This window comes from Akanthomyces muscarius, chromosome 2 (assembly GCF_028009165.1).
Source record: "Akanthomyces muscarius strain Ve6 chromosome 2, whole genome shotgun sequence".
Lineage (NCBI taxonomy): Eukaryota > Fungi > Ascomycota > Sordariomycetes > Hypocreales > Cordycipitaceae > Akanthomyces > Akanthomyces muscarius.
Genome location: NC_079242.1, coordinates 348805 through 368766, shown reverse-complemented (window position 1 = coordinate 368766; position 19962 = coordinate 348805). Strand labels below are relative to the sequence as shown.

At 51.8% G+C, this 19962-nt stretch overlaps 2 protein-coding genes across 4 annotated transcripts; both read left to right on the top strand.

Annotated features, from left to right (window-relative positions):
* Window positions 1–3255: 3255 nt before the first annotated feature.
* LMH87_003226 (uncharacterized protein) lies at window positions 3256–3523 on the top strand (the record flags this gene model as incomplete). The annotated part of the gene is made up of 2 exons (XM_056203554.1): window positions 3256–3318; window positions 3386–3523. The coding sequence occupies 2 exons, from the start codon at window positions 3256–3258 to the stop codon at window positions 3521–3523; spliced, it is 201 nt and encodes a 66-aa protein (XP_056048008.1).
* A 2393-nt stretch (window positions 3524–5916) lies between these two features.
* LMH87_003225 (uncharacterized protein) lies at window positions 5917–19860 on the top strand (the record flags this gene model as incomplete). 3 transcript variants are annotated; one of them, XM_056203542.1, is made up of 1 exon in its annotated part: window positions 5917–19860. In XM_056203542.1, one exon carries the CDS (start codon window positions 5917–5919, stop codon window positions 19858–19860), a length of 13944 nt encoding a protein of 4647 aa, XP_056048007.1. The 3 variants fall into 3 exon arrangements, with proteins under 3 accessions (XP_056048007.1, XP_056048006.1, XP_056048005.1); XM_056203540.1 differs by having other exon boundaries at window positions 14857–19860; XM_056203541.1 differs by having other exon boundaries at window positions 15976–19860.
* Window positions 19861–19962: the final 102 nt, after the last annotated feature.

Genomic DNA, 19962 nt, shown 5'->3' with positions numbered 1-19962 from the left:
GTATCGAGCGCCATGTTGTCAGCATGCGAGCGGCAAGTCCTCTCGCCTCTCGTCGAGATGCATATTCTGGTAAGCTACAGATAGACGGATACCACTTTGGCTGGTTGACAGAGACGTCTGTGCATCTCGCAGAATGTCTAGCGTCACTATCCCGAAGCTAGCAATATCCCTGGCCTTGGTCCTTCCACTGGTAGCATTGCTACATTGGCGATTATGCAGGCCGTGAGCGAAATGAAATCGCCCGACGCCACTAATAGCGCCGCGACGGCTTGCAATAGTTGCTCTCACACGTACCATTCATTGGAGAGGCATACGATCCTCCTGCCTAACGATTGGCGTGCATGAAATGCGCCTTTTTTCATCTTGCAAATCATCAGCGCAAGTACATGATGGGTGTGAGGACATTCTTGAATCCTTTTTTTCCTTTGTCGGTAGGCTCGTCGCTGTGCCGCCTACTTTGGGACGCTAGCATGTCTGTCGTCTGCCTAGGTCCGGGCCGATGCATCACCGCCGGCACATCAGCCACGGTCTAACATCGTCTCGAGCAATAAGACAGCCTGCCCAATCCTCCATCCCTGGCCAGCCAAAGCTCGCGTGCTACTGGACGGATAGTCTCCCCTGTCCAAAACCTACCCTGGCAACCTGGCTGATGTATTTGCACCGATCAGCGTCAGACGTACTTACTCGTACACTTGCGCGGCAACACAAAAAAAAAGCATCGACATGCTGTGGGCACGAGGCTGCGCAAGCCTCGAGTATCGCCATGGGTCTCCTCCCCCCCTGATGTGTTCATCGCCCACATGAAACGGTCCGTGTATGTCACTGATGACCATGCCGGCTTCCTCGTCTGCTAGTTATTATCAACCTGTCATCTGTGTGTATTCAGCTTTTGCCAACATATTTGCCATCTACCATGTTGCGGCTGGCAATGATACGAAGGCGTCCGCGCAGTATGCTCGAGCAATGCCAAGGCGCTTACTTACTTTGGCCATCACAATCACTAGGCTTGTGAGGGCTTTTGTGTAAATGACGCTGAGCAGAAATGCCGATCTGACCTACATCGCAAGCTGCAGATTCGCTGGCATGGTCAAAGAAACCAAAATGTAGACAATGTTCTTTTATTTTTCATGAGCCTGCTATGCAGCTGTCGATTCTCCGGTGCCAAATTCGATTTAAACTCTGACACGGCATTAAGGACGACTGATTACTCCGGACAAATCTACGTCATCTTGTTGGTTAACGTGCAGCCTGATCAATATACAACAGCAAATGAGACGACGACGACGCCGCCGCCGCCGCGCGCGCCCTAAAAATGTAGCTCCCATGAAGTGCCTCGCTACAGAGAACAAAACGACCAGGGTGCTAGCTCTAACGAGCGGGAAGGAACAGGTATCTTTTTAGGGCCGGGGTGGCGCCGCACCTCTCAATTGTGATCCGTCACTTTTTTTATGAGCCAGCTGCAGCATGTGGGTGTGGGAAGACCGGGGGGGAGGCCAAAGAAGTTTGGGGGGGCGTTTGTTCCCGTCGCCAACTTGTTCGTTAGCTGTTGAGGATCGATGCAGGTTAATAGCTCGTGGCATAAATACATGCCACTGTTGCATCCCCCTTTGGTAACGGCACTCTTTGCTAACCCGAGAACGAGCGCGATAAATGGGGGATATGCGCCACTATCAATACAAGCACGAACAAGAGCTGGACGCCATAAAGATAAGCAAAAGTAAAAGTAAGCTCCTCGGCGCAGTTGAAAAGACAGTCAAAATCACATGTAGGTTCTGTTTTGGGGACACGGGCGTTTCGCCATCATGTTATTTCACGGCTTGGCAGACGGAGAGGCTCTGTGTGCTGCTGGCGTAGATATCGCTACCTTTTCCCATTTGTCACCTTTTTGCCTCGGGATCATGCAAGGTACCACCGGGCGACCCAGACGACAACAGGTTACTCAGCGTGCGGCGGAACTGGACGGGGGGCCTTTGTTTCAAGGTAATTGGGGCAACCCATACTGCAGTACACTGCATCCGTACACGTTCAAAGTCAACGGTCGCTGCCCGAGAAAGTCACAACATTCATCAAGCCGCTAGGTGGCTTTTTCAGGTGATTGTGACGGTTGGGACGGGCCCCCGAGGCACACCACACTGTGTGCATGGTGATGATGTACCTTTGCTGCTCTGTGACTAGCGCTGCGCCCCTCGAACAAGCCTCCAACTAGCTAGTAAACTACCTGCCTAGCAACTAGTCAGTTATTGGTACCGGTAGGCCGCGACGCGAGCGGGAGACATCTACACCGGACGAAAGCTAATAATAAAGCTGAAAGTTTCTTGTTGAGTAGTTAGCATGGGCGGTAGCTGCTCGGGTACTCGCGACTCGCGAGGGCGGAGACGGTTGAAGCCGCAAATAGAACTTACATTCCAGCGCGGCCCGGAGCATTATTGGCACAGACCAACGGGGCGAATATCGCCCGATCGACGAGAGACGACTGCTGGAGAGAGAAAAAAAACAGTACATGTCCGATTCAGAACTGGCCATGTAGACTCGAGCGGCTGTGTACTTGGGCTTTGTGATTGTTGATCTCCCAAGACACGAGGCGACTCGTGGCGGCGCGAGAACCAAAAAAAAAAAAAAAGAAAGGCAAAACAATACAGTCACAATGTTTTGCCTGGCAACCTGAGCCTCTCCCGTTGTTTGTCTTTGATGTCTGAATCGTTTCTGCTCGCTGCGGACCAGTATACACCCCAAAAGAACTGCGGTACCAGTTTACTGCTTGATGCGTTATTGTCCGCCGACATTATCAGCAAACGCACCACACATTCGATTCGAGCCTTGCCCCAGCCGTATTTACCAGTATCTGGTCAAAGATGATGCGTCGCATGTCTCAGCCCAGTGGCGTCGTGTGCGCTCTCATTCGGAGGTGTGCGCCATGCGTACGTCGCGAAAGCCAGGCTGAAAGAAAGCAAAAAGGGAACACGGAGCCCGGCTTTTCGCATCGTTGTCGTACAGTACCTTTTCATGCCTTGCCTCCTTTTTTCCCCCTTCCCTTGGTCACTCGCGGCACATCTCGGTGGGCTTGTTCCTTGGTTGGTCCCACGGAGTTCCTGCTCGTGGCCTGGCGCTGCGGCCCCTTCCCTCCCTCCCACACACACCACCATCATGAACAAAGTAGGGAGTCATCTGCCCGTTCTTATTGGATGGGCGGCGACGACGCCGGTGCTCTGGGCGTTGGGGATCGAGGGTGTAGCGATGTAGCCTCGTTTCTCTGCAATGTATCGAATTTCTCTCGGCTTCTGCCATGGCCGGGGAAGCACGGTGGCGATGTTGTGTTTCGTGAGTCCCGAGCTCCCCATCACTGACATCTCGGCCACGGCGTCTCTAGGGTAGCTGACTTGAGTAGGCGACTTCGGACAACGGCTTTGAAGTTGACTTTTTCTTTTCTCTCTCTCTCTCCTGGTTCACTCGCGAAACTCCTCACGATCGCTTTTCTCCTCTACTTCTCTTTCATGATACATACGGTGAAGAGAACGGGTTATGAGTGAAGAAGCAAAAGCCACCGCTGTCACAGCGTCACATCGCATCTCTCCATCGTCGCTCAGGCAAGCTCACTGTTCGGCGGCGGATGGTGTCATGCATGTCTCTCTACCCGTCGCCCTCCATTAGCCTTTAGCACTGTCTACAAGAGGCCGGTGCAATGCTACCTCAAAACGACAATGTGATCTCGTCCAGTCATGGAGTCTCTCCCACTACTACACACACCATTTTCCGTTTTGTCTCTGTTGCTGCTGTGGCACGGGCATGGTGGAGGCCGCCCGTAGTTTGCCGCGATGTACATCTGTACATCTTGATGCACCTGCGCCGTTTCTAGAGATGCATCATGTGGCCTGTTTTTCGACACATCCCCCATTGTTCGCCGGGTTCACACACACACACACACACAATAGCAGAGAGGCCCCGTGTCGGGTGATGCCATGTAGTATCCGCGACTGCCGTGTGTACCAAGACTGTGTGCGGCTTGCGGGGTGGCTGGCCTGTCAAAAAGTTATCTGCCTTGGTATCCGTCCCGTGTTGTGCGCAGTGCATGGCTTTATTCCCACGCCGGGTTTCTCTCTCTCGTCCCCCCTCGCGAAGTCTGTCCCATGCCTGCCGCACGTCACCACACATGCATGAACTGCGGCCCGCTGCCTGTCGTTGCACTTGTATGCAATACCATGTAACTAAATAGCCTTGACGGCTTGCTTGTGGCGCGGTCCTTTGGTGCTCCAGGTTCGCTGCGCAGGGCTTCTATTGGCCGAGAGCGAGCGCTCATCATAAGATGGCCAGTTTTTTCGGCGTGTGTGTTTTGCCCCGGCTGCAATAAATGCATAGTGAACACAATTTTGCGTTTAAACACGTAATTTATTTGCACCTGCGAACGCCTCGTGGAGCAGAGCCGCTGGATCATCCTTCCCAACGCCGCGGATGTGCCGGGGCGGCGACTCAACGGCAGTGGTGCTCAACTACTTATAAGAGCATAGTTATGAGGCGGACGAGCTTGGTGGCTCACGCCTCTTTTTATTAGCCTGATTGCCTGCCCCGTAGTAGCAGTTCTCTGCGCGCCATTCTGGCTCTATTTTCAGAAATAGCATACCACAAACTTGTCGTCATGTAAGCACTACCCCGACACGAGGTCCATATAATATTTGCAGAAATTGCAGCCCTGCGAAACTAGATCAGCAGTCTATCAAGCACAGGACCAGTTTTCCTTTCGCACCGAAACGGAAGCGCCGAGTTGGTCTGCAGAAAAAGACAACAAAAGTGTAGACAATGTCTTAGTCATGAAGACGCTAGAACCATAGCTCCTTTCGCACACTGGAGGTTCAGCAGGACGATTTGAACGATGAGGTCTCCGTGGCTGTACCAATCCCATCACGGTTCCCGAAGCCAGAACGCTGAGAGTTTTCTATTGCCCCATTGGGAGTGAACGAGCGATTCAACCATGGTCGTGGCAACAAGTGCCGAGCCTAAGAAGGTCCCCGGACCCAGAAGATATACACTCCCTTCATGTAATCACTTGTTAGGCTAGTTCATTGAAAAGACACGACGGGCGGGGCTGGCAGAACTTGGCGTCCTTCTTGACAGGCGTTTGGAAACGTAATTCGGGTCCGAAGTTTTCGACATAACGTGTGGTTGAAAGACGGCCGGCAATTCTGTGTAGCCATGGTAATCACCAGCGACGTCGCGTAGGAGGGCCTTGGTGATGCCATCCCTTCGGGACGGCGCCGCGGGCGTGGGCCGTGATGATTGTCCACAATCTTTTCCTCATGACAAATGAGAACCGCCATCCAGTCCAATTCCGTCGCAACGCGGTGAGTCCTAGCCACGGCGCCGTTCCCAATCTCCAAAGTGGCGTTAGCCATCGGAGCGTGCACCCGTGAGGGTGGACAGAATTCTATGCTTCTAGCCTACCTCAATGCCGGGTCTAACGGCCGCCGTGGCGTACGGTTCGTTCAATTTTTCGCTATCCATGGCCCACGAGCTGCCCCATTTGGGTAGTCTCTTCCTTTTGGCATTGCCGTGTAAGCTTTCAAGGCCCGCAATTGGTTCATTTCGGTGCTGACTCCAGACGTCGACCAAGCTTGCTCCGTTCATTTCGCCTCGCCCTGGCTGAACGAAGCCGGGGTTTGGAGGCTCTAGCTGAGGCGTGTTGAGAATATTGGTCCATTAGTCGTAGTGTACCTGCAGGAGCGAGCGGGGAGAAGAGGAACCGAATTCGCTTGTAAGAAATTGAACAAAACTATTTTGGCGCCCACTCGTAGACGTCGTGTTTGTAGCCATTCTTCTGCCTATTATCCAGTGTCTTTTTGCCCTGATGACGGCTTAATCTCTGCTCAATTTGAAGCAGCTTACACTTAAGACACCCAAGTAGGCGGTGATACCGACGAGACGAATATGGCACCTCCACATGCTTTGCGCGAGAGCATTTCGCCTCCCCGAAGGACGCCCCTTGGAGCTGAACCAGATTCGGAGAGGGAGTGGCAAGAGGAGATTGAGAGACAAATCGGCAACAATACATCCATTCGACAAGCCAAGGTCGTCAACACAGCAGCGCAAGATAGCGAACCTCAATGGGCTGTGGCTGTTTTGCTGCATACCGCAGAGACAGATGGTATATCTACGCTCGGGAATACCAAGAGGCCATTTGGAAAGCTGGGAGATATCCAGGGCTATTCTCAACTTTTAAATCCAAAGCACTGGATAATGCTGAACGACCTGCCCACTACTGCGAACGGAGCGATAGACGACAACCTACTGCGTCAATCGTTGGCGCTGACGCAACAGAACTCGACAAAACAATCGGAAGACGAAGCGAAACACCTTTTAAACGAAATGAAGTCAACAAGTCGATTCGACACGAATATAATGGAGCGGGTACTGACCTGTCTTTGGGCGGCTGTCCTCAAGATCGACACAACAAATATACGTCCACATGACAGCTTCAGCGCTGTTGGTGGCGACAGCAGCACTGCCATTGGGCTATCTGCTCTGGCTTATACATTTGGCCTGAGCCTTCCCGTCTCTGCCATCATGAAGAACCAGAATCTGGCTGATATGGCCGGCATCGTCGGGTGGGCAGAGAAGAGTCACAAAGCCTCCCAGCCTTTCGGATTGCTCCCCCAAGAAAATGTTGAGAGTATTAAGAAAACGCTGCATGAATCCTGTCAGCTACTTGATGATCGAATAATCGAAGACGCCTTGCCTTGCTCACCTTTGCAGGAGGGTCTTATGGACCGCACAATGCAACACCCAGGATCACACATTATGAACCGCTCATTCACCCTCCCCACCCACATTGATATCCCCCGCTTCAAATATGCCTGGGAAACCACAGTCCTCAAATTTTCGACTTTGAGGACTCGAATCGTCAAGGTGAATGGTGTGTCATTGCAAGTAGTCGTCCGCGATGAAGTCGGGTGGGACGCTGCGGAGAACCTCAGTAAGCGCCCAGATCTCGATGTGCGGTACGGCTCGCGGCTATGCCGCTATGCACTCAGCCGACTAGAGCCTGCTGGCCCTGTGGAGTTTATTTGGCAGGCTCATGCTGCTGTGCATGATGTCTGGGGCGTACGGCTCATCCTCCAGTCGCTGTCGGAGACTTATAATGGCACCCTCAACAAGGACGCCGTGCTCGAACCATTCTCGACATTCATTCGGTCCATAATTACCAGCAACTCAAGTGAAAAGACTGCTACCTATTGGAGAAAGCAGCTAGAGGGAGCGAAGCGCGCTGCATTTCCTGCCAAGAGAGAAATACTCCGAGCCGACCACAGTGGACATTCTGGACATTTTAGGACGACAGTGGAGTTACCCCATCAGTGCGGCCAGTTCAACAAGGCTGCGTCTAGTGTCAGAGCCGCATGGGCGCTTGTTTTGGCGAGATACTGCGAAACAAACGACATATGCTTTGGTGCAGCAGTGTCGGGACGGAGTGGTCCTAGGTTCGCGAGCCAGGCAGGGCCGTGTGTGGCGACTGTCCCCGTTCGTGTTGAAATAAACCGAAACGAATCGGTGATGGAATTTTTGTCACGGATACAAAATCAGGAACATGAGATGGCCGATTATGAACAATATGGCTTGAGAAACCTAGGCCTCTTAGGCTCAGAAATTCGCGATGTGTGCGACTTCTCAAGCTTGCTCCTTGTCCAGCCTGCTCTTTGTCTGGCAGCACATGATGCGCATCTTGAAAAGCTCATACTAGATATAAGCGATTTTGCAGAAGACGCTCGAATGAGCTTCCCCAGCTATCCGCTATATGTGCAGGCGCAAATTTCCGACTGCTCATCGGTGGAGCTGATCATGACCTACGATACTACTTCTGTCGCGGACGCACAGATTCAAGCACTGTCCAATCAGCTGGGCCATGTTATCCAGCAATTTTACGAAATTGATGGCAGCAAACTGGTAGCAGATGTCTCGATCACCAGCCCCTGGGACATCCAACAGGTCAACAGCTGGAACCAAGAGCAGCCCGCCTTTTATGATGACGTCGGACAATGTCCACACGAACTATTCATCGAACAAGCGCGAAAGACGCCCAATGCAGAGGCACTATACTCGACTGATATGACACTTACGTACAGACAACTGGACCAGCAATCGAATGCTGTAGCGCAGTACCTTGCTCAGCGCGGCATTGCGGGCAACGCCGTGCTGCCGTTTTGCATTGAGAAGTCGGCTCTCGCGATAATTGTCATGCTGGGCATTTCAAAGGCTGGAGCTACTTTTGTGCATTCAGATTCTACTCATCCACCAGCTCGAAGGCAAGCACTCTGCGACTTGGTTCAAGCAAAGCACATCATTACCTCACCCACGCTGGCTCCCCATGTCCAAGGCATGAAGCAGGAGGCTGTTGTGATAACAAATGACATTTTGCAAGACTCTACCCTCTATGACGGCACAAAATTACCGACTGGATCACGTCTTTCCGACATGTATATAATATTCTCTTCCGGCTCCACAGGTACTCCAAAGTGCATTCCCATGCAGCACGGCGCAGCTACGTCTACGCTAAAAGCCCAACTTGCTGCTTTGGCTCTACCAAACCGAGTCAGAATGCTGCAATTTACCTCTTTCAATTTTGATGTATCTATTATCGAGGCCTTCCTCGCATTCTTTTCTGGCGGTACAATTTGTGTCCCTTCCGAGGGCGAGCGCCTTGAAAGCACAGCGGCCTTTGCTACAGCGGCGAGAGCCAACCAGGCAATTCTGACGCCATCCTTTGCACGTACGATGACTCCCGGAGACTATCCAACCCTTGAAACACTCGTGTTGTTTGGGGAAAAGGTGACTGCAGACCTGGTAGAGACCTGGCAGCCTCGTACGACGCTCATCAACTCCTACGGCCTGACAGAATCTGGTATGCTCAACACGGCGAAACGCTTGACATCGTCTGGGTCTTTGTCAACCAACGTCGGCCGTGGATTCAACTGCCATTGCTGGATTGTTGAGCCGGACAACTGCGAAAAGCTTACTCCCCTTGGGTGCACTGGCGAGCTGGTCTTGCACGGGTTCGCCATGTCGAGAGGATTTCTCAATGCCCCGGATTTGACGGCAAAAGCATTCCCGAGCTCGATGTCCTGGGAAACGCCTGAAATGAAGTTACGAAACTGGAAGTACAACCGCACTGGAGATCTGGCCAGGTTCCTGCCGGACGGCAATATTGAGATCATCACCAGGTCAGACACCCAAATCAAGATCCGCGGTCGACGTGTAGACGTTACCGAGATCGAAACTGCCTTTAAGCAAGCAAACAGACAGGTGGAACAAGTTGCTGTTGATCTCATCACCTTGCCATCCAGACATCTACTAGTTGCATTTATTGCACTGGATGAAACCGCGGGCTCAAAAGGCGACGGTGAGAATCTTTTCTTGAAACAAGACGACAGCATGCAGGAAGTATTTCGCATTCTTCAAAATGATCTCCAGGCCATTCTTCCAGCGTACATGATTCCTTCGGTGTTCATTCCTCTTCGAGAAATGCTCTTTGCGGGCTCCATGAAGACCGACCGACGGAGACTGCGCCAATTAGCCCTGCAAATGTCAGAGGAAGAAATCAATGGCTATACGCTTCTCGAGTCTGAGGTCTTAGAGCCAACAACTGAGCTAGAAGTTCTATTGCGCGACCTATGGGCAAAAGTCATCCACGTCTCTCCCCAGCGCATCGGCAAGTCCACCACCTTCCTAGGCGCAGGCGGCGATTCCATCCACGCCATTCAGCTCGCGTCCTTGGCCAGAGATCAAGGCCTCAATCTGTCTGCAGCTCAAATTTTCCAATGCCCACGTCTTCAAGACATGGCTGCCATTACTTCACGATGCGAGGCATCGACGGCGGACCATGCAAAGCCCTTAGAGCTACTGAAGGGACTCATTGATGATGTTGATGACATGGTCGAGGAGGCGCGCATGATGTGCAACCTGGATACGACAGCTGAGATTGAGGATGTACTCCCAGCAATCTCGCTGCAAGAAGGCCTCATGGTCGAAGAAATGAAATACCCCGGCACCTACACTTCACATCGCATCAATCAGCTTCCTGACGATATCGATCCTAAGCGCTTCAGAACTGCATGGGAGAAAACAGTCACAGTCTGTGCCTGTTTAAGAACGCGTCTTGTGCGTATTGATGGCTACACTTTACAAATTGTCTTAAAGGGCGCTACGGGGTGGCTCTCGGATAAAGACATGGCAGCTTGGGAGCCAAGTGAGGCCACGACATTGCCGTCGCTGGAAACTGGTTTAGGGAAGCCGTTGTGTCGGTACGGGCTGGTACAGAGGGGCGGCCATTTCTACTTCATTTGGAGTTTGCATCATGCCATCTATGACGGTTGGACACTTGGCCTGGTGTCGGATCTAGTCCAGGGCTTTTACGAAGATCCCAACTTTAGTCCAGCAATTACGCCGCCTAGTACTCTCATCCAGAGTATACATGGCATGGATGCCAAAAAGACAGCTGATTTTTGGCACAATGAGCTGCGAGACGCGAAAGCAGCCCTCTTCCCTCCTGCACTCCCGGTTAGCGACGCTCGAAAGCGCGCGACACACGCCATTCACACACATGACTTTGCTTCAGCCACGTCGTCTGCAATCACCAAAGCCACCATCTTGCGCGCGGCATGGGGTCTTCTTCTGACGAGTTATGCCGATTCGGACGACGTATGCTTCGGTCAAGTTCTGTCTGGTCGGCAGATTGATCTCGCAGGTATCGAAAAGATGCCCGGGTTGGCCCTCGCCACAGTTCCAGCACGCATGCGACTGGACAAGACGCAGCTTGTAGAGGAAATGCTTCTAGCGATGCAACAATCTACCGCCGAAGGTATTGAGTTTGAACAATATGGGCTATCGAAGATTGCCCAGATCAGCCCTGAGGCCAAAGAGGCTTGCAGCTTCACAAGCATGTTTGCTGTCCAGCCATCCCTCCACGACGTCTCCCGCGATGAGCCAAGCAAACTCATATCCCTGCAAGATGAAATTAGGAACTCCTTGCCTGAGTACTTGAGCTACTCCTTGTCTCTACAGGTAGAGCCTCTGTCAAATAGTTTCATCACCTATTTTACCTATGACACCGACGTGTTCCATGTGCAGCAGATCGAGGCAATGGCTCACCAGTATGCCCGCATCGTCGAACAATTAATCGCACCTGGGTCCTTGACTGTGGGTGACTTATCCGCGGTTAGCCACTGGGATATTGAGCAAATCAAGAGCTGGAACAATGAATGGGTTGCAGTACCGGTGGAGGCTTCCTTGCACGACATGCTTTCGAAAGCCCTCCAGGCGCGACCTGGCAAAACTGCCATCGTCACCACTGCGGGAACCATGACCTACAAGGCTTTAGACGGCTACTCTACCAAATTTGCACAATATCTTGTCAGCATCGGTGTCAAGGAGGGCATGATTGTTCCATTCCTCTTCGAAAAGTCCATGTGGGCCTTTGTTGCTTTCATCGGGATTCTGAAAGCTGGCGCTGCGTTTTTGCCTCTGGACATCTCATATCCAGCGGCCAGAAGGCAAATTTTAATCGAAGAGACGGAAGCCGAAGTCATGGTTGTTTCGCCCACCCAAAGACAGGGCTGCGATAGCCTCGTGAATACTGTGATTGAGCTGTCTCCGAGCTTCTTTGCCGAGTTATCGACCGGATACTCGAAAGTGGTGCTCCCAAAAGTGTCACCAAATTCCCCAGTATATGCCTTTTTTACCTCGGGCTCAACTGGAAAGCCGAAAGGAATTATTCTCGAGCATGCGGCTGTTTCCATGTCTGTGCTAGCGCACATCAGAGCCTACGGGCTTACCCAAGAGACGAGAATCTTGCAATTCTGCAGCTACATGTTTGATATCATTGTCATTGACACATTCGGAACTCTAATAGCCGGTGGTACCATATGCGCGCCTACTGAAGAGGAGCGACTCTACGACTGTGCCGGCTTCATGAACTTTGCGCGTGTGAACTATGCAGTCTTAACGCCGACATTCGCGCGAACTCTCGATCCCGACTCTTTGACTACGCTAAAGACACTTCTCATGGGCGCAGAAGCTATACCGAAAGATGTGCAGGATATGTGGTACGGCAAGGTCGAGATCAAGTATGGCTACGGGCCAACCGAAGCGGCCGTTTCCAACACGATCTACACTGTAACCTCCCCCGATACTCCGTCTACAATTATTGGAAAGGGTTTCAACACTGATTGTTGGATCGTGGAACCAGGCGATCACAATCGGCTTGTTCCGGTCGGCTGCGTGGGCGAGCTTGTGCTGCACGGACACAACCTCGCGCGTGGCTATCTCAACAATGAAGCCGCCACGGAAAAGGCGTTCCCGAAAGATGTTGACTGGATGACGCGTCTTGAAGGCGACACGCGCAAGTTTTATAAGACAGGCGACCTCGTCAAGTTCCGAGCGGATGGCAACATTGAGTTCTTGTCGCGCAAGGACACCCAGGTGAAAATTCGTGGAAGGCGAATCGAACTAGGTGAAATCGAGACTGCCATTAAGAAAACAGTTCCTACCGCGACTGCTATTGCAGTGGAAGTAATTCGTCTCGAGTCAAGGGACTTTTTGGCTGCTTTTATGCAGTCTTCTGTTGGCAAATCGAGCACAGACTCTGATCTGCTTTTACCAGTCGATACAGCGATGAGAAAGTCAATGGCCGCTCTCATGTTTGAGCTGAGCCACATCATGCCATCATATCTCGTCCCATCTGTCTATGTTCCTGTGTCCAAGATCCCCTTATTGCCATCTATGAAGACTGACAGGAAGACGCTTCAGTCCATTGGCAAGGCGCTCACTTCAAAACAACTCACTGAATACTCATTCACGTCGACAATCCGAGTCAAGCCAACTACGGAGATGGAAAACAAGCTGGTACACCTATGGGCAAAGGTTTTGAAGCGTGGAGCCGACGAATTTGGCAAACACGACAGTTTCTTGACTGTCGGTGGAGATTCGATTATCGCCATGGAACTCGTTGCTCACGCGCGAAAAGAAAACATGAGTTTCACGGTTCAAGACATTTTCAGATCTCCTAAGCTTTGCGACTTGGCATTGCTTGTTCGAGAAATGGAAACTCAAAAGCGACAGATTAATCCGTTTAGTCTGCTGCCAGCTGACAATCGCGAACTCATCATTCGACAGGCGGAAGAGTCTCTCCAACTTTCTGCAGAAGAACAGATTCTGGACATGTACCCCTCCACTCCCATGCAAGAGAGTCTCATGGCAGCCGCCGAGAAGTCTCCTGGGTCTTACATCGCATTACAATCCTTCAAGCTCCTAAAAACTGTCAATGTTGAGCGCTTCATCCAGGCGTGGAACTTGACCGTGGACAACTGCGTCAATTTGCGAACTCGTCTCGTCTCGTCTACAGGAAAGACCTGGCAGGCTGTTCTCCGAACTCAGCAGACTTACATAACAAAGGTCGAAGACGTTCAAAGGACCTCTGATTCGCTCAATGCGCTGCTTCTGCCGCCGATGTTGTATGGCTCGCCTCTGTGCAGATTCAAGCTCGTCAAATCTGCAGACAGTATCTGCTTCCTCTCTGCCATGCACCACTCCATTTTTGATGGCTGGTCAGTCAACATACTTCTGAAAACACTGCACAACTCCTATCAGTCACAGAGTCTGCCGCCTCCTGTGCCTTATACAGGCTTCATTGACTATCTTAACTCTCAAGACGACAATTCAACAAAGGAATTCTGGATCAAGCAGCTGAGAGGAGTGAAACAGAAAATATTTCCAATGGTCAAATCTTATACCAAGAAGAGCATTCACAACCCAAGACTTCTGGTCCGATCCACCCAGCTTCCTCCGTCTATAGACTCGTCCGTTACCATTCCATCCATTGTGCGCGCGGCGTGGGCTATTGTCCTTTCACGATATTTTGGCACCAATGACGTTTGCTTTGCCGATACCATGAGTGGCCGGTTAGCTGCTGTTGACGGTATTGAGCACATGTCTGGAGTGACCATCAGCATTGTGCCCTTTCGAGTTCGCGTCAACAAGGACCAGCTAGTTCAATCCTTCCTGGAGGATGTACAGGCTCAGTCTTCTGAAATGATTCCTCACGAGCAATATGGAATGCGCAAAATTGGCAAGCTGGATCCGGGATTTAAGGAGGCCATTGACTGTGGCCACGTGCTTGTGATACAGCCCTCGCAGAGCATTGAATCCCAGCTACAGCACCCTGGTGGTGATGCTGCACAGATTTTGGAGCTTTGTGTGCCGGAAGATGAGACCCTTCTTGCAGATGCCGAGCGATATGACAGCTTCCCACTTTTTGTCAACTGTCAGATCTTGGAGTCGAGTTTGCGTACATCTTTTGTCTACAACGCTTCTTATATGTCTGAACGGGAAGCTACTGCACTGTCTCATCACCTGGACACGACCATTGGGCAGCTTCTGGGAAACAATGCACAGACAATTGGCGATGTATCCGTCGCTAGTGATTGGGATATTGACCAGTTGACCCAGCGGAACCGCTCTTCGAACGTCACATTGCCAGAGCCTCTGACCACTGTTCTGCCACTTGATCCAGCTCCGGTGGGGTTTTGGGTCTCCGACTTCCATAACACAAGCTCGCTAGCCGCAATTGGCTGTGTTGGTGAGCTCTTGCTCCAATTCGATGAGACGTACCTAGCACCATCAGGGTGCGAAATCTTGGAAAGCAATGTTTTATCCTCAGCCATCCCATCAGGTCATCAACTGGTGAAGACTGGTCAATTCGTACGATACAACGCAGATGGGTCTCTGGACTACGTCGGTGAGCTCAAGTCTGAGGATGAGCTGCAGTCACAGTACTCTGGCGTTGAAGATTTCATCGTCGCCAACTTACCAGAAATATCTGGCATGCACTTCGAAACATTTACTACTGGCTCAACTTCAGCTCTCGTCGCTTTTATTGAGCCTAGGGCCCAAGAACCGCAATCTGGAACCCAGACGCTTCTTCCTGTAACCAAGGAATTATCTACTCTTATCCAGTCCACTTTCCACATCATTCAAAAGCGATGGCCTTCGCAAATGGTGCCCCAATACGTTGTTCCTATCAACAGCATCACAAGCGACAAGGCGACTATTCAAACTCGGAAATTACAAGATATCGTGGAACAGCTCTCTACTGAGCAATTCGCCTCCTTCGTCATTCATCAGCGAAACATTATTGCGCCGGCTAGCAATGCAGAAGAAGAGCTCAGGCGGATCTGGGCCTCGGCTCTCTCTCTTCAAGCCAGCGACATTAGTTCGCAAGACAATTTCTTCTTGGTCGGCGGCGATTCCTTCAGCGCAATCCAGCTCGCTGGCCAGGCTCGCAGAAAAGGCTTCAACTTGACTACCCGTGCCGTGTTCCAGAATCCAGTTCTCGCTGACATGGCTGCCTTGCTCGACAATGAGGATTCTCAAGATGCGATATTCACGGCGCCTCCGTTCAGCCTTGTTGGAAGCGACAGTATTTCGGAGTTTAAGTCATCGGTCGCGAAGTTTTGTGGCATTTCCGATGGGGCGAAAATCGAGGATATCTACCCTTGCACTGCTATGCAAGAGGGTTTGATGTCGCTCAGCGTCACGCAGCCCGGCTCCTACCTCAACAAGGAATATATTCCTTTTGCAGCGGGTGTTGACATTGCCAAGTTCAAAGAAGCTTGGAATCAAGTGATTAAGCTGTGTGAGATTTTGCGCACTCGGATTGTCCTCGTCGACAGTCAGGCGTTTCAAGTTGTTGTAGACGAGAACGCTGTATGGGACAACGAGGCGTCGCTGAAGGACGCAGAAGTTGGGTACGGCTCAAGATTGTGCTACTACTCTCTTTCTGTGCAGACGGATGGAATACCTGTCTTCTCTTTCATGATTCATCATTCCATTTACGATGGCTGGGTACTCGGTCTTGTAACCCAGACGCTGGAGAACGTGTACCATCAGCGTCCCGCTCCAGCTCTGCAGCCCTTTTCCGGGTTTGTGAAGTATGTTCACAGTATGGACAAAGCAGCTGCTGGTCGCTATTGGAAGTTGAAACTCCAGGGTGCAACACCGGCTTCGTTCCCCGCCAAAGTAAGCAAGGTTATGAAGCGCCCTGCCCAGAGGATTACCCAAACTTTGAAAAAGACCATTTCCTTCTCCAAGGATGCGCAAATGGCAATCACGACAGCGAATGTGGTCCTTGCTGCATGGTCCCTTGTTATGGCACGTTACTCGAGCACCGATGATGTCTGCTTCGGCACCACGGTTTCCGGTCGCCAAGCACCCGTATCTGGGTTAGAACAAATGGCTGGCCCAATGATCGCCACTGTCCCTGTCCGCACCAAGATAGACAAGACAACCTCGATTATGCAATTTTTGGACACGGTCCAGAGAGCTGCCTTGGATGGAGCTGCCTTTGAGCAATTTGGTCTCCAAAATATTGCCAAGCTGGGAGCTGACGCAAAATCGGCGTGCGACTTTACCAGTCTGCTCATCATCCAAGCTTCAACTACTGCCCAAGACGGCACCGGCCAAAAAGACAGCATCTTCATTGAAAAATCCACCGAGGACATTCTGGACGAAGCAGCATCGCGCGACTTTTTCAACTACCCTCTAGTGGCTCAAGTGTTCCCCTCAGAAGACTCGGTCAATATTTTTCTTACGTATGACGCTGGTGCCATCTCTGAAGGAGAGCTTGTTGCATTTACTCACCAATTCGAGCACATCCTGAAGCAGCTCTTTTCTGGAACAGATAGGAGTCTTTCTGAACTCTCGCACGTCAGCCAGTGGGACGGAAGCCATGCTCTCCAAAGCAGCAAGCTGAGAGCTGCCTCTGAAGATTGTGTGCACTGGCGTTTTGAGGACATGGTCCAAAGATATGGTGCCCTCCCTGCCATCGATTCTTGGGATGGCAGTTTTACGTATAATGAGCTCTACGAGAATTCTTGTCGGCTCGCAGAAATGCTTCAGCAACGCGGAGTTGGCCCGAGCGTACTGGTCCCAGTCTGCTTCGCGAAGTCATCTTGGGCAATCGTCGCCATGATGGCCGTTCAGCTTGCTGGAGGTACTTTTGTGTCCCTTGATGCAGAGTCACCTGCACAGCGTCTGATTGCTTTGATTTCGGATGTCAATGCGTCATTCGTCCTTGCATCCAAGAGTCTCAAGAAAACTCTCCAGTCTAGCGCAGTCGAGGTTCTGGTCATCAACAAAGACACCATTGCAGACATTCCGAGACGTGCCAATTTTCAACAGCCATCAACCCGCCCTACAGACAGCAGCTTTTTGATCTTCACGTCGGGCACAACTGGAAAGCCAAAAGCCGTGGACATGTCCCATCGTGCCATTTGTTCCTCTGCGGACGGGTATGGGGCTTCTCTCAACATCGGACCCGGCACAAGAGTATTCCAATTCTCTGCATATACCTTCGACGTCGCCATCTTGGATATCCTAGTTACACTAATGCGTGGAGGTTGTGTATGTGTTCCTTCGGACTACTCTCGCATCCACGAACTTGCAGCTAGCATCAATTCCATGCAGGCCAACTGGGCCTTCCTGACGCCTACTGTAGCGAATCTTTTGTCACCAGAGGATGTGCCTTGTCTGACGACGCTATGTCTTGGTGGTGAAGCAGTCGGAGATGCAGTAACAGACAAGTGGAAAGATGCTGTTCATCTTCATGGCTTGTATGGTCCAGCGGAGTCCTCAATCTGCGCCTGGAGGCCGCGCCTTGGGCTGGAAGGAAAGTCTACAAACATCGGCCGCCCGCTGTCGTCAGCGTTCTGGGTGGTGGAACCTACCGATCACAAGCAGTTGGTGCCTGTTGGATGCATTGGTGAGCTCCTGATTCAAGGTCCTCTTCTTGCCCAGGGATACCGTAATGCCGAAGACAACGATCAAGAAAAATGGCTTGAGAGCTGCCTCTGGCTGCCTGCTGATAGTTCTGGCAGAGGTTATCTCAGCGGTGACTTGGTGCGTCGCAATGCAGACGGCACGTACGACTACATGGGCAGAAAGGACTCTCAAGTAAAGCTGCGAGGGCAGAGAATCGAGACTGGGGAGATTGAGTATCACTTACTGAATTTCTTCCCGGGTGCCAAGCAGGTTGTCGTTGACATCGTAGGCCTTGAGTCTTCTGAGTCACTCGCGGCTTTCATCGACTTTGGTACAATGAGGCCATCGATTGAGGATAACAAACGTCTCTTTGCTGAAGCACGCGATACTCTGGCGGCACACCTACCCTCCGCTATGAGGCCTCAATACTTTATTCCCGTGGACGATATTCCGCAAAGCAGCACGGGAAAGCTTGATCGCCGGGCCTTGAAAGCTTTCGCCGCAACAATGGGTGCATCTGAGCTGCTACAATACAACGCCACTCAGAAGGTTGCTTCGAGGCAATGCGAGAGTCCACTTGAGTTGGAACTTCGAGGATACTGGTCCCAAATACTGGGCATCCCTGAAGTGTCCATTGGCGCGGCCGACAACTTTTATAGCCTTGGGGGCGACTCTATTCGCATTGTTTCACTGGTGCAGCGCATCAAAATGGCACACGGGGACGAGGTCGGACTTTCTGTCTTTGGCAGCTCAAAAACTACTATTGAGGTCATGGCCAAGGTCATCGAAGCACACAAGACTGGAGGCGACTCTGTCGAAACGCCAATGCACGACTTTTACAGTGAAATTACGTCCGCCCTGGAGAGCCTCTCGGATATTGAAACTCTGCAGCAGCGCTGTTGCACAAGTCTCCCGCGGGGCGCCACAGTCTTCCTTACGGGCGCAACGGGTTACTTGGGGACAGAACTTTTGCATCAACTGGTGAGGCAAGATGGTGTTGATAAAATCGCGGTTCTTGTGCGCGCCAACACACCGGAACAAGCTATGGGTCGAGTGAAGACAACTGCAGAGACAGCAGGGTGGTGGAGGCCGGAGCATGAAGCTAAAGTCGAAGTGTGGCTCGGCGATTTGGGGAAGCAGCAACTTGGTCTGACTGGCTGTCAATATTCACGTCTATTGGGCCTTTCCACGAGCGGGAATGTGGACGCAATCGTTCACAACGGTGCCGTCGTCAACTGGAGTGCAGACTTTCATGCACTCAAGGCCGAAAACGTCACCTCAACAGTCCAGCTTCTTCAAGTTACAGCGGCCTCGCCCCGAGAGCCGAAATTTGTCTTTGTTTCTGGAGGCACTGGTGCCAAGCGAGATGGGACCCGGTCGGCCAAGGACATGTGCGAGGATCTCTCGACGCAAAACGGCTACTCGCAAACAAAATTCATCTCAGAGAGCATCGTCTGCGAACTCGCAAGCAAACTACCCCGATGCCAGAACCGAATCGCTGTTGTCAAGCCTGGGCTTATCATCGGTACCTCATCTTCTGGCGTGGCAAATGTAGACGATTTTCTTTGGCGTCTCGCTGCGGCCTCGGTAGCTCTCGGCCAGGCGCCCAACTTGGGAGAGGACCAGGATTGGGTTCAGCTTGCTGCTGTAGATGCAGTCGCCGGCACCATCATCAAACCGCTCCAGGCCGAGGGAGCAGTGGAAACGTTTACAGAAATGACCAGCGGTATGCGCATGACGGCGCTCTGGAAACTGATCGGCGAGGCTGTCGGCCTAGAATTGCCCCTGCTGCCCTACACGGAGTGGCACGTGGCGGCGCTACAGCAAATGAAGGAGGTGCGCGAAAAGCACCCGCTGTGGGCAGTGCAGGACTTCCTTGACTTTGGCAACCCGGCTCCTCAGTCGGACGAGGCAATGATGTCAGCCAATGCGCCTCTCGCGGGAACCGCAGATGCAGTCCGGTCCAGCGTGCGGTATCTGCAGCGGATCGGGTTTATCCAAAAGTCGGCGGTGGATTTTGGCGCCTTGACTCAGCCCGCGATTGGAAGGTCCGGCATTCGCAGCGGTTAATGACGGAGTATGGAAAGCCATTAAGTGTTTTTGATTGTCCTATGTAACAAGCGTTGAATTTTGCATTGTACCTTTTCGCTTCTTGGCAACTATTGTACGTTT